Source organism: Ambystoma mexicanum, chromosome 8, assembly GCF_040938575.1.
Source record: "Ambystoma mexicanum isolate Mex_15411 chromosome 8, UKY_AmexF1_1, whole genome shotgun sequence".
Lineage (NCBI taxonomy): Eukaryota > Metazoa > Chordata > Amphibia > Caudata > Ambystomatidae > Ambystoma > Ambystoma mexicanum.
This window is the reverse complement of record NC_090929.1, coordinates 856,649,900-856,662,684: the sequence shown is the minus strand read 5'-3', so window position 1 is coordinate 856,662,684 and position 12,785 is coordinate 856,649,900. Positions and strand designations below refer to the sequence as shown.

The following is a 12,785-nucleotide window of genomic DNA, read 5'->3' as shown; positions in this document are numbered from 1 at the left end:
CCAGACTCCCAAGGGAACGCCCTGTGGATGAACTGGTCAGGGATGTTTGCGTACTCTTTTCCACCAACTCCTCTCATCAGGAAGGTGGTGTACAAGATGAACAAGGAATCGATGACGCTCATCCTAGTTGCTCCCATGTGGGCGAGACAACCATGGTTTCCACACCTACGCAGGATGGCGGTGTGAGAGCCCATCAAATTCCCAGCCTGGTACAACCTACTGTCCCAGCAACAAGGTCAAACAGTGCACCAGGAACCCAACTCAATGAACCTGGCAGCATGGCTCCTGAGGTCATAGAGTTTGGGCATCTCAATTTACCACATAGGTGTATGGACATCCTAAAAGAATCCAGGAAACCAAACACAAGGCACTGTTACTTTGACAAGTGGAAGAGATTCGTTATTTGGTGCCAGAATAAACTAATCAACCCAGTTGATTGCACTCCTTCCAACGTTGTAACATACATGCTCCACCTGCTGGACGCAGGTTTGGTTTTTAACTCTCTGAAGGTACACCTGGCAGCCCTCTCGGCTTACACCACATCCCATAACAAAGTATCGTGGTGGAAAGTACCAGTAGTTAAAGCCTTCATGGAAGGAGTAAAGAGACTTCACCCTCCTATTTCGAACCCACCGCCAGGATGGGACCTCAATGTGGTGCCTAGCTAAGCTCATGGGCCCCCCTTTCGAACCCATGCATAAAAGTAGTCTCAAACACCTGACTTATAAAACGGCCTTCTTAGTAGCCATTACCTCTATAAGAAGGGTCAGTGAAATTCAGGCTCTGTCAGTGCAGGATCCTTTCTTTACTATCCACAAAGACAAACTGGTTTTACGCACACACCCTAGGTTCTCACCTAAATTTATATCTAAGTTCCATGTAAACCAGTCCATCGAGCTTCCGGCTTTCTTCCAGAACCCGCAAAGCTCAGCTGAGGTGAAACTACACACCCTTGATGTGCGTAGGGCGGTCCTCTACTATGTAAATCAAACCAGACCGCTAAGGAAAACAGATCAACTGTTTGTCTCCGTAGCTACAGGCAGAGAGGGGGATCGCGTCTCTAAAGGCGCGATCTCGAAGTGGATTATCAACTGTATACAGCTGTGTTACTCTCTTTCTGAAAAAACTCTGCCTTTTACGCCAAGGGCCCATTCTACTAGAGGCATTGGAGCCACTCTGGCTTTCATTGCAAATGTTCCCCTCGACACCATTTGCAAAGCAGCTACTTGGAGCTCTATTCACACTTTTACTCAGCATTACTGCATTGACACTCATTCCAAGACAGATACACAAGTGGGACAAGCGGTTCTAAGACACCTGTTTGCTCATGACCCTTCTCACATCCCACCTCCTTCTGGTACTGCTCGCTAATCTATGCACAGCATGTGATCTAAGCAGATTCCACAAGCCTCAGAAGGGATACATTACTCACCGTAATCGTATTTCTGATGCTTGTATCTGCTTAGATTCACATGCGACCCACCCTTCCTCCCCTCCGAGAGAAGGCGCATGATTGCTTGTAGTCTTACCTTTCTGTCTATCTGCTTGGATTATCTGTACTCACGCTACTCCTCATGCTTCCTCATGTCAGAAAAAATACAATCTGAGGATCCTAGACGCGTGAGGGATCTTGGGTACAGTGGACGTCACACTAGGGATAGTATTACTGGCACGCCTGTGTCGACGCCCATTTTTGAGTTTCGAAAAACAAACTGTAATACTCCGCAGCTTCCACTAGATGTCGGCCTATGCACAGCATGTGAATCTAAGCAGATACAAGCATCAGAAATACGATTACGGTGAGTAATGTATCCTATATATATATATATAGTGTATATATTGGATAATGTATTATGGTATATTTGATTGTATCTCAGTTGTTATGATATATTTAAAGTATTATGAGATTTGATTTTGGTTATGTAAATTGTTTATTAGAATTTGTATTTATGAAATGTAATTATGTGAAAAGTTTATTTATAAACTGTAACACATTAATACATTATAATTTAAAAAACATTCATTCAGAGTCTGTGAATGTTGTTAATTTGATGTTACAATTCCATACATTTTCTTTGTGGATTTGTTGCTTTGTTGCTTAGTGTGAGGGCCAGTTATCCTGTGTTAGTGTTTCCCCTTAACTTTGGTTAGACAGAGAAATCCTCAGCAGACTAGGGATAGTGAGGCATTTTTGAATAGCTTTTCTTTAAGAATAAAATGACATATGGTACAAAATCATGAAGCAGTTGTCCGCCTCGCGTTACTAACCCCTCAAAATACACTGAAATAAAGAAACTCGTGAAGTAACAACGCACAAAGAAGCAAGAATACAACAGCAGTAAAGCCCCCGGAACGCTGTCATTTTGCAAAGGCAACTAGGTAAAAATAAAACTTGCCAATTTGAAAAAAGTGACACAATCTTGCTATACTTACCCTGTTCAGGCACAGGATATCCACAGGAGCACTGTAGCAATGGAAGGAGGGAAAGAGTGGAGCATTGAAAAAATAATACTTCATAGCAAAGAAAAGAATTGGAGACTTGGTTCCCAAGTGGACACTCTTTGTAGGCTGGGAATCGCAGAAAGGCACTTGAAAGAAGACAGACTCAGGGAAGAGAGTGAGAAGAGGTGACCTAAGAATACCTTGGATCAATGGGCAATTTCTCAATACACGAGGGCAAACCTGATTTCGAGAACGAATGCAGAAATCACAAAGTAATATACAGCACACCCAATAAATAAAAACCTACCCCCTACAGGTGGCTGTTCACTGGGTTCTACATGCTATTGCCTATAATGCAACAATGCTCAGCTACAATTCCTCTGTATCAAACAATCTCATATTTTGGAATGATGGAGGGGTTTTGTTCCTTGAGGATAATAAATACATGCGTGATTGTATTTTTTGATCATTGCTTGTACTTAATGGTTTTGATGCTCGGTGAGGTGGTTAAGTGTAATCATATTGATCATTTTGACATGCAAATTTGATTTTTGAAGTGGTTTTGTGGGGTGCAGTAGCTTGGGATGATTCGTCTTTGATATTTTGTGTTTTTTTCCTTAGGTTGCGGAAGATAAAAGATGTCTTTGTGTTTGGCAAACCACAAGTGTCTGTTGTTGCGATTGGTTCACACTCTTTTGACATCTATAGACTTTCTAACGCTTTGACGGCAAAGGGTTGGAACCTTAACTCCCTGCAGTTCCCATCAAGGTGAGCATTCAAAAACAGTTCTTACTTAAGCTCAAGTGTGCCGTTATTATGCCCAGCAGTAATGTCTTATGACCAGCAATAAGGGCAAACATGGGATATACACTTTGTATGTTTCAGACTACAAAAGTGTGAAAATCCTTCAAATGTTTGAGTGGACAGAAGATGTGTAAAAAAAAAAAAAAAAATTGAATTTTATTTTTATGAAACTTTTTTTTGTTTAGATTTCTTCTTTTCACTTTGCCCTGCTGCATGTTCACATCATGTACCTGTCACTGTACCTCGACAAAGTATTTTAGAACCTATTAAAATACCTTAATTTCCAGGACCTTTTGTGTAATTCAGACAAAAGTTTCATGTAGGCCCCCCCCCCCCATTTTTTTTTCTTTCATTTTTGCACAATCGTACAACATTGTTCATCAGTTAACATCAGAAATATCATGACAAGGTTGTAACATCCCCCTCCCCTTGTGCTTCCCTCACCCACTGCTTGGCAATGTTCAGTTAATACACTTTGGATTTGGGCCTCTGTCTGCTTGGTACACAATTAGGTACTCATGGCATTCTATTAAGTTGAGTGCTTTGTTTTTACGGGCAAAATAAACTGTTGTAGTCCTTTTCATGTAATCCAGAAGTGGGCTCCATACCCGTCTAAAGGCATTGCTTTACTCCCTAATGTCAGCCATAAGTTTTCCATTGAGGATTCTATATATGCCATACTTTGTTGAGCCAGATATCAATTGAGGGTGCAGTAGTTTGCCTCCACTTATCTAGTATAGTTGACTTTGCTTCCAGTGAAAAATGGAGGCCATCTATTGCAGCCTGGCTTGGTCAGTGCTTCTCCCCATCCCCTTCCTAAACTCATTCATATGGGGTCCATTGGGCATTCCACTCAGTCACCTCTTTCAGCCTGGAGCGCAGGTTCAGCCAGAAGGATCTTATCCAAGGACAGTCCCACAACATATGTAGTAGGGTTCCCTTCACCTCCAACAAAGGACAAAGGGTAACTTCGCTGCTCATAATCTATCTTGCTTGAGGTACCCTATTGTTACTATTTAACTTGGGCTTTAGCCAACTGATTGCAGAAGTATGTATTCTGAGTGTTTTCTCTCCCATTCTTCTTCACAGTACTTTCCCCAGGTCCTTCTCCCATCCCTTACAGTAAAAGTGATTAATCTGTGTTCCTCCTTTGTCTGTCATCTATAACTTGGAGACCAGGCCCTTTGTGGAGGAGAATTGAAAGATCTGTTCCCAGGGGGTGTGAGGGATCGGATTTCTGCTCTTTTAACTTGGGTGTTAAGTATCCATAGTCGCACCTGCAGATTGCTGAGCCTGTCTCCCTCTTATCTTTTAATCTCGCTTTAGCATCTTGAATGACTGAATAACCCCTTTGTCAAAGAGGTTTCCCATTTGATTGGGTCCTTGGCTTGCTCATCTTGTGACTCTATGATTTCCCAGTGCAGGTGTAAAATCACTCTTGTGTATTATCGTATTGAATGGGGAGGGAAGTGTTGTGTAATTGGGTATCTTCCTAATGCTGTCCCAAACTTCCATTGATGCTTTAGTAATTGGGTTGTAATACAAACTCGCCGCCATCAATGATTTGGGAAGCTAGGGGTTGAGTCCACAAGGATCTGCCCACTATTGATTGTTACATATGTACCCATGCCTCCCCCCCCAACCACTTGACTATACCTGCAACCATTTTAAATGGTCTAATTGGGGCCGCCCAGTAATAATATAGAAGTTTAAGATAGGCCACAACTCCACTAAATCTTGCAGCATACCAAGTGTTGCTCTTGACCTCTGGTGTGACTCCCCCCCCCCCCCCATACAAATGTGAGTAGCCGAGATTATCAATGTTATTTGTGTGCCGTTTGTGGAATTGGGATTGCCTGAAAAATATATAGTCTTGGTAAAATATTCATGTTTACCAATGACATTCTCTCATACCACTTCAGTTGCGATTTCCTCCAACGGTCAAGTCTTCCTCTATTTTGGCCGAGAGTAATTAGGGCTAATTAGTGCTACATAGCTGGTTCCAATTAGCTGTGATCTTGACTCTAAGAAGTTATAAACTGGTCAGCCTACATGAAAGGGAAGTTGGACTTTAGTGTCTCCCTTGTTATCGGTGGTATATTTATGTTCAAGATCTCAGATTTAGATTCATTAACCCCTTGGACGAGTTGTCTCTCCATTAGCAGCATTTTCCCTAACAGTTAAGTAGTTTATCTTAAAACCGGTAGTTCTGCAAAAGATTTGCAGCTCCTCGAGTACATGATGGAAAGATGTGTGAGGGTTGCTCAGGGTCAGTAGGTCATGAGTGTAAGTATATTAATTTTGTGCTCTGTGCGTGTGAATTTTACAGCCCGAGATGATAATCCCATTGGCCCGTAGACTGGCTGATAGTGGTTCCACCACCACAGCAAACAGAATCAGTAATAAAGGGCATCCTTGTCGGGTGTCCCCTGTAAGGCGAAAGGGATCTGTGGTGGTCCCATTCAATAGTATGCAGGCTTTTGAAGTTATATAATTGCCCAGGATCATGTTTGTCATTCCCAGGCTGCGATTAAATTTCGAAAGTGTCAGTCGGAGAAAGTCCCAGTCCACTCTGTCAAATGCTTTTTGAGCATCTAGCGTGCACAAGAGAGAGTGGACTGGGGACCTGATAACTTTGTCTACTAAGTGCAGGACCCTATGTATATTGTCTTTCGTCAATCTGCCGATCACGAAACCAGACTGATCTGGGCCAATCAGCATAGAGATTAATTGTTCCAATCTCTTGACTAATGTGTTCGTTAAAGTTTTTGCATCTACATTCAGGAGTGTATGGTTGTAAGATGAGCAACTCCTCGGGCCTTACATGCTTTATGTAGAAGTGTGATATTGGTTTATGTCATGGAAGGTGGGCGTTCACCGCCTTCCTGTATAGAGTTAAATAGTTTGGCCATCAGTGCAGGCAGTATCTGAATGAGTGTTCTGTAGAACCGGGCCATCTGCCCCAGGGATTTATTTGGCTTTTGGGATTTAATAACTTGTGATAGCTTCCGTACGGTCTATGGGCAGCCCTAAGTCTCTTCTTTTGCTTTCCGACAGGTGTAGTAGTTTTACTATTCCCAGGTAAGATTCCTGTAAATTAGTGTCAGTGTTCTCTGACCTGTAGAGATTCACATAGTATATCTGGAAACCCCTATGCTCCCTTTCTACTCCCATTTTCATCTAGTGTTGGGTAAATAAATGCTTTGGCCACCTTGGCTCTTAGTTGATTAGCTAGCTTTCTACCTGGTTGGTTGCCATGCTCGTGAAACCCTTGCTGTCCTCTCAGAATGGTGTGATCTGGTCTTTGAACACTCAACGTGTGGAGTTGACTTTATGCTCTCATTTCTTTGTAGTCTTCCCTCGTTGGGTTAACATTGCACTCGGTCTCCCTTTGCTTCAGCTCGCCCAGTAGTTGGGTTTCGGTTTGCTTGCCCAGCTGGTGTCGGGCTGCTGCTTGGGCTGTCAGTTTTCCTGTCACTACTGCCTTGAGTTCATCCCAAAGGTTATACAGCGAGATATCTGATTGGTCACTCAACTTCAAATGCTCTTATCGATTCATTAAGATCTTCAGTGTTAACCTGGTCATTCAGGATCCACACTGGTAGCCTCCAAGGCCCCCCTCTACCTCTTCAGCCCAAGCTTGCACACAAACCGACCACCATGTTATGGGCATATAGTGTCATGGGTTAAAGTTCTCCCTGCCATATTAGTTTCATCAGCGGCATAGAGGTGAAGTTATAATCGCTCCCTGAACGATTTGTGTACGTTCAAGTAATGGCTATAGTCCCTAATCTGCGGGCGAGCGCCTCGCCGTGTATCCATCAGACCCATGTTTCCCAATGCTAGCTGGAGCTTGTGTGTCACATTGCCCGATGCCGGGTAATTGGTCAGATTGGACGTATTTAAGGAGTCACTCATTACCAAGTTAATGTAACCGAAAATAAGAATGCCACATAGCTATGTCTTCCCATTTGTTAAGGAACATTAACGTGAATGTTTCTTGTGCTGTGCTAGGAGCGTAGAATGATGCGATCGTCCAATTCCTCACTCCCAGGGTGCCTTGTGCTATAACATATCCTTCCCTAGCCTTTTTGCTTTCTCTAAATTGGAAGGGGAAGCTTTTGTGAATCAATAGGGCCACACCCATTTTCTTAGTTGGGGCTGAGTGGATTTGTATCTGATAAAGCGCCCATCTCAATCTAAACTTGTCTGTTCTTTAAAATGGGTCTCCTTGAGTGCAATTATCTTGATAATCCTTGCTCTTAATTCCTTAAACATCTGTATTTGTTTGCTAGGGGTGTTGAGGCCGATAACATTAAAGGAGCCTATGATATGACATGGCAATTGTAACGCACCTATACACTTGTGTTTAAAGGCGCAACAAGGCAAGGAACGGGGAACAGAGGGAGGACAGATAACTATCTTACTAGGCCAAGTGACATTGAGATCGCGCAAGTGCAGGGGAGGGGAAAAGTCCTTGGCCCTCACCTCCATCTACTTGCGACTTGTAATCGTTTGAGCAGGTGTCAGATTTATTTTTTCCCCAATAGCCAAGTAAGCTTGTATATTAGTTTCCTTAGACTTGAAGTTTTTTTTGTGACATCTTACTGTATGCCCGATGACCCTTTTGAGTTAGGGAGTTGCTCCTAGGCCCACTTGCTCTAATTAACAGCCTTGCACTGTAATGTATAGGGGGAGTTTGCTCACCCTATCTGGGCTTTTCTCAAGCTGTGCTCCTCCAATGTGGGAGGTGGCCTGCCCTCCTTTCACCTTGTGCAGGTGAGGGAAGGGTGGGAGGCGCCTGGACCTGAGCTCCTTCCCAGCTGCTTTTCTTCTAGGGTGTCAAAACCGTGGCAAGCAAATTCTGCGGTCCGCCCCCGCCTCCAGTGATGAAGAAGCCCCGGGATCATTAGCTCTGTAACACTCTCCCAGGCTGGAGCATGATTTCTCACCATCTGACAAACAGGGTTGTGCTGGGCACAGCATACTGCCAATCTGACCGGGCCCGTCCCAGCCACCTCTGCGCTCGTCCCACGTGACGATCCATCCCTGCTTGTTATCAGCGGGTGGGGGCTCACCCTGACAGCCAGGTGCTGTCACCTTGACGATGGGGGCTGATTGCATCAACCAGGTCACACAGCGGCCTCCACAGCCTCTGCTGGCCCGCGCTCACTAGCCTCACTTGCTGACACAGATCAGCCTGCCTGCCATTTTGGGAGACGCGCGCTGCCAGCCCTAGCAGTTCCTGTCTTGCTGCTCCTCCCCCCTGCAAGCCACCGGCCAAAGTCTGCTCCAGTGGAGTCAGCGTAGAGTTGCCTCAATTTCAGCTTTTTTTGGGCTCATAGAAGTGTCTGGGTTGTTTTCTGGTAGTCTGGTGCGTGAGCGTTGCTCTGTCATTTAATTGCCCTACAGGATATCTCCCTCCACTCATCACTTTGCTTATTTACAAAATGTAAAAACTCAGTTGTTTAAGATTTGACTGTGGAGTTAAGTGGGAGAACGCGTTTTGTGCGATTCACAAGTTATCACACTGGGATTTTGTGATGGGATTTGTGTACCCCATTTTACATTCTAATGTTCATGTGTCATCCCAAATGTCCAGTGCGTTGAGTTCATTTTGAAAGAAATGGTCTACATCTCAGAGCTCTACCTGTGTTTTTGCCATTCATAGGACTGGAACATTTACTACATTCCTCAGTCCAACTGTATACTAAAAGAAATCTGTCATCTGGATAAATTACCCCAACCGTGCTGTTCTCAATGTTTTTTCTGCAAACAACCAATTAATATCCTAGTTTCAAAAAATGCCAAAAGACTGGTCGTGGTTTTCATATTTATTATATACACCATGACTGTTTAGTTCCCTTCCTCGTCGAAGTCAACTACCCTAATTCTGTCGCAAAACTTTTTTCAACACATCCCACTGGTCTAGTGCTATGAGAAATAGCCAGCCATCTATTCAGACTGGGGGGGGCTGGGGTTGTGGGGGCAGGGAGCGGGGGGTACCTTCCCAAGTCTAGGCAAACAGAAAGATTTTAAGTTTCATTTTGTCCACCTAGTTGAAGCTGTGGTTTAAAAGTAAAGGCCAATTGTTAATAAGGAAGTTGTGGAGACCTGAATACATGGTAACACAATAAGACTTTGAATACAGGAATGTTCAAGTCATGCCATTATGAAAATTAACTTGTAAATGTTAAGTTGACGTTTCAGTTTACAAGTCAGTAATTTGGGTTTGAAAGTATCTGGGAGCCATTCCAATGTCTGACTTTAATGCCTGGGGTCAGCCGCAAAGTCAAAGGCAAATGGTGGCCTCAAGGTACCAAGTTTAATACTAAGTACCCGTGGGTGCCTTAAGACCTGTAGGAGCTAAAATTGAATGGATCCTCTGAGAAATAGTTGGCTGGATGGATAGGCTGCGACTGGCTGAAGGAGGTGGTGGTCATGATGCTGCAGGGTGCAGAATGCATAGTAGATTACCCCATTTTACAGATAGGGCTATTGTTGATGCTAGGATGTTTCAAAGCACTGTTTTTCTGAAGGCAACGAAGAGTGTTTGGAGCCTTCCTGTAGTGTCCATTTCCAACCACTGGTTGGCAAAGCTTGGGCCCCTGCAAGGTTGTTTAGAGGCGTTGGGCACCACACTGGTGATGGAAAAGTTTCAGAAGAGTTATAGATATTAAAGATGTGTAATCCGTGGGAGTAAGTAATCTATTCATTCAAAAACTTTTTTTCTACTCCAGTTTGGAAAAAGTGTAAATCCCACAAACCATTTGCACACGATTGACCAGATTTACAATTTATTCTTATGTAATCACCTGCCTTTGTACTGCTAATATAAGTCTTAAGGTACCCAAGGGTACAAAGTATTAAACTTTGTACCCTGAGGTTCCCCGTTGACCTTTGTCTTTGCAGCTGGCCTCAAATAATAGGGTGTCGGGATGGATCATCCTCTGCATTTCGGAATGCTCCAATCTGGCTTTTAAGGATGTGCCTCAAGGTCTCAGGGCTCGTACCACTAGAGGAATAGCCACTACCTCAGCAAAGCACTGGAAAGTCCCTACTCTGGACATTTGTCAGGCAGTTTCATGGGCACCTCTGCACACATTTACTAAGCATTACTGCGTGGATTCTCAGTCAGGACAGGTAGTTTTGGTGGAGCAGTCCCTTGACTGTTTTAAGTGGTGTTCTTACTTTCCTTCCTCCTTCAGATCAATGTACTGCTGTGGCAGGAAGAAAGCCATTAGAAGAACACATTCCTTACCTCTTGGTAATGTTCTTTCTGATGGATTATCCTGTCATTGCCACCAACCAAGGGTCAACACTTTCATCCTCTAAAGGGTCCAAATGGACCCTGTCCTAGCGCCTTTGAATTCAAGGCAAGTGCACTCAGGCCGGGCGTGGCCATTAGAAGACATTGGCAGGCATGTGCAGGAGTCTATGGGAGTGGTGAGGTGGGGCCACAAGGCGGGGCTAAAGTGTTGTGAAGCTTTTGTTGCAAGTGTGTTTGGTAAGGAGGGAGATGTGTTGTGATGTGCTTGGTTAGTCTGATGTGGTTTGTCATGTGATTTATGATGTCACCTGAGTGCCTGTGGAATGTTGATGTATGAGTGGGAGAATGCTGTGGTGAGTGTTCTATGTTGGGGAGTTGAGCCCTCCCAAACTGGGTGATGGGTGCCGGTGTCTTTCTCTCTATTCCTTGCTTATGTTTTAATCCTGTAACTGTAACTTATGAACTGAAGTAAACTTATCAAGTAACCTAAAGCAGTCCGGACCTTGCTTTATAACAATGGCGACGAGGATGTCTTAAAAAAAAAAAAGAACCCATGTGCAAAGGAAGATGAAGAGAAACAAATTAAAGTGATGAAGAAGCTAATGATTCAAGTCGCCTGCTGCGGGGGGTGCATGATGAATCAGGACCAGAAGAAAACAGATGACACCGCCCCCAAGGACCAAGTAAGCAAACCCATCACCCAGGGTGTATAAGGGAGAAGGTTTAAATGGATCACTATAAATGGGGTCAGCAGCCCGCAGTGATTGGGAGTGCTCCATCCCTGGACATAAGTTGTTATGAATGTGATCCATTATGTTTAAACGCTTGAACATCAGCTGCAACTTTAATAGGGGCGCTGTGTTGGTGGGCCATAAGTGACTTTCTGGGACAGCGGGAGTTAAGAGAGGCTTGCCCTGAAGTTGTATGCGTCACGTGAGAAAGATGAAGTAAAGGAAACCGGGTGAAAAGTTGTTTTTGACTGGTTTGGGCTCGGATGATTAAAAGTAGCAAAATAAACGCACGTACGAAAATAAATGCACAACGTGTGAAGCGCAGAAGTTGAAGTGACAGTATATCTGACATTGAAAGATGGAAGTCCTAATGAGAGGTGGTCCGTTTATAAAAGTCGTGCGATATTGGCATGGAGGATCCAGTAATGGCATTAAACAAGTGTCTGTGCAAGTGACAGTGCCTGGCAAGCGACCGTTGGTCATGGGTCAGCGCAGGAGTACCTTCGTCTTCTGTGGCAAGTTCAGGTCTGATGACGTCATGTGTCAACTGAAGGATTCGGCGATCCTTTGGAACTTAGAGTCATAAAGATTCTTACTGTCAGAGAAGTGTACCGGTGCTCGGGAGTCCGTGGCTATCTTGAGAGCTGCGTCAGGGTTTCGAATAACGGACCCTACAACGTCGTTCAGCGTGTCCAGGAAGTGATTTTCCTTTCCGTGTTACGGGTTCCTATATTAGCTGCGTCGTAGTTGGAGACTGGCACATAAAGTGACTAGCATTGTTTTTTCAGAGCGAGGGAAAAAGTGCTTCTTGAAATGATGGGGCAGTGTTGCGTGTATGCCTCTGCTAGAGTGGCATTAAATCGAACTTGGACTCGATGCAAGTAGGGTCTCATCGTAATGCAGCTGAGTCTGGTCTGGCTGTGGGAATCCGGAAGAGACGAAATGAACACTCGTGGAAGGAAGCTGTCACATGAGGAGATTTATGTTGTGGCAATGAAGATGGAACCCCGTTCTTTTGTGAACAGAGAGTCTTATAGGATATAAATAGAGGCAGCCAACAAGGTGCATGAAGAAGCAGGGATGAGCCCAGCTGATGCCGCTCCGTCTCAAATAGTGAGGCGTTGTAGTGGCCAACGTATAAGGTGACTGTTATAGGTCGGGAAAGTATTAGGAGCATCATGCTACGTGTTAAGAGTCTAAAGTCGCCAGGTTTATTGATGCATTTTTATGTGAAGTTATACTTCTACAACAATGTCGGAAGTATAAGCTACGGCCAGTAAGCACTCTTAAGTTGAACGCAGTAGTCTGTGTTCATTAGAACATGCCCTGTGTATATGCATATTTTCTAATTGTTGAGGTTGGTTATGTAGTTCAGTGCTGATGGGTTTTGAGGATTTGCAGGCCCTATGGACTTATGCTCATATGTGAAGATTCATATGTATATGCAGAAGTAAGATGTGGAGCTCATTTCGGTGTGAGTGGTTAGTAAATTAGCAATTATGTTAGGGACCTAACATATTTCAAGGATTTGCAGCAAT

The 12,785-nt window shown here is 44.1% G+C and overlaps 1 protein-coding gene across 1 annotated transcript in view; it reads left to right on the top strand.

The window, feature by feature from the left end:
• SGPL1 (sphingosine-1-phosphate lyase 1) overlaps positions 1-12,785 on the top strand; it is a 744,463-nt gene that overhangs the window by 636,269 nt on the left and 95,409 nt on the right. The window contains exon 12 of the mRNA XM_069610737.1: positions 3,064-3,210. Coding sequence (XP_069466838.1) covers positions 3,064-3,210 — 147 coding nt within the window. The remainder of the gene's footprint in view (positions 1-3,063; positions 3,211-12,785) is intronic.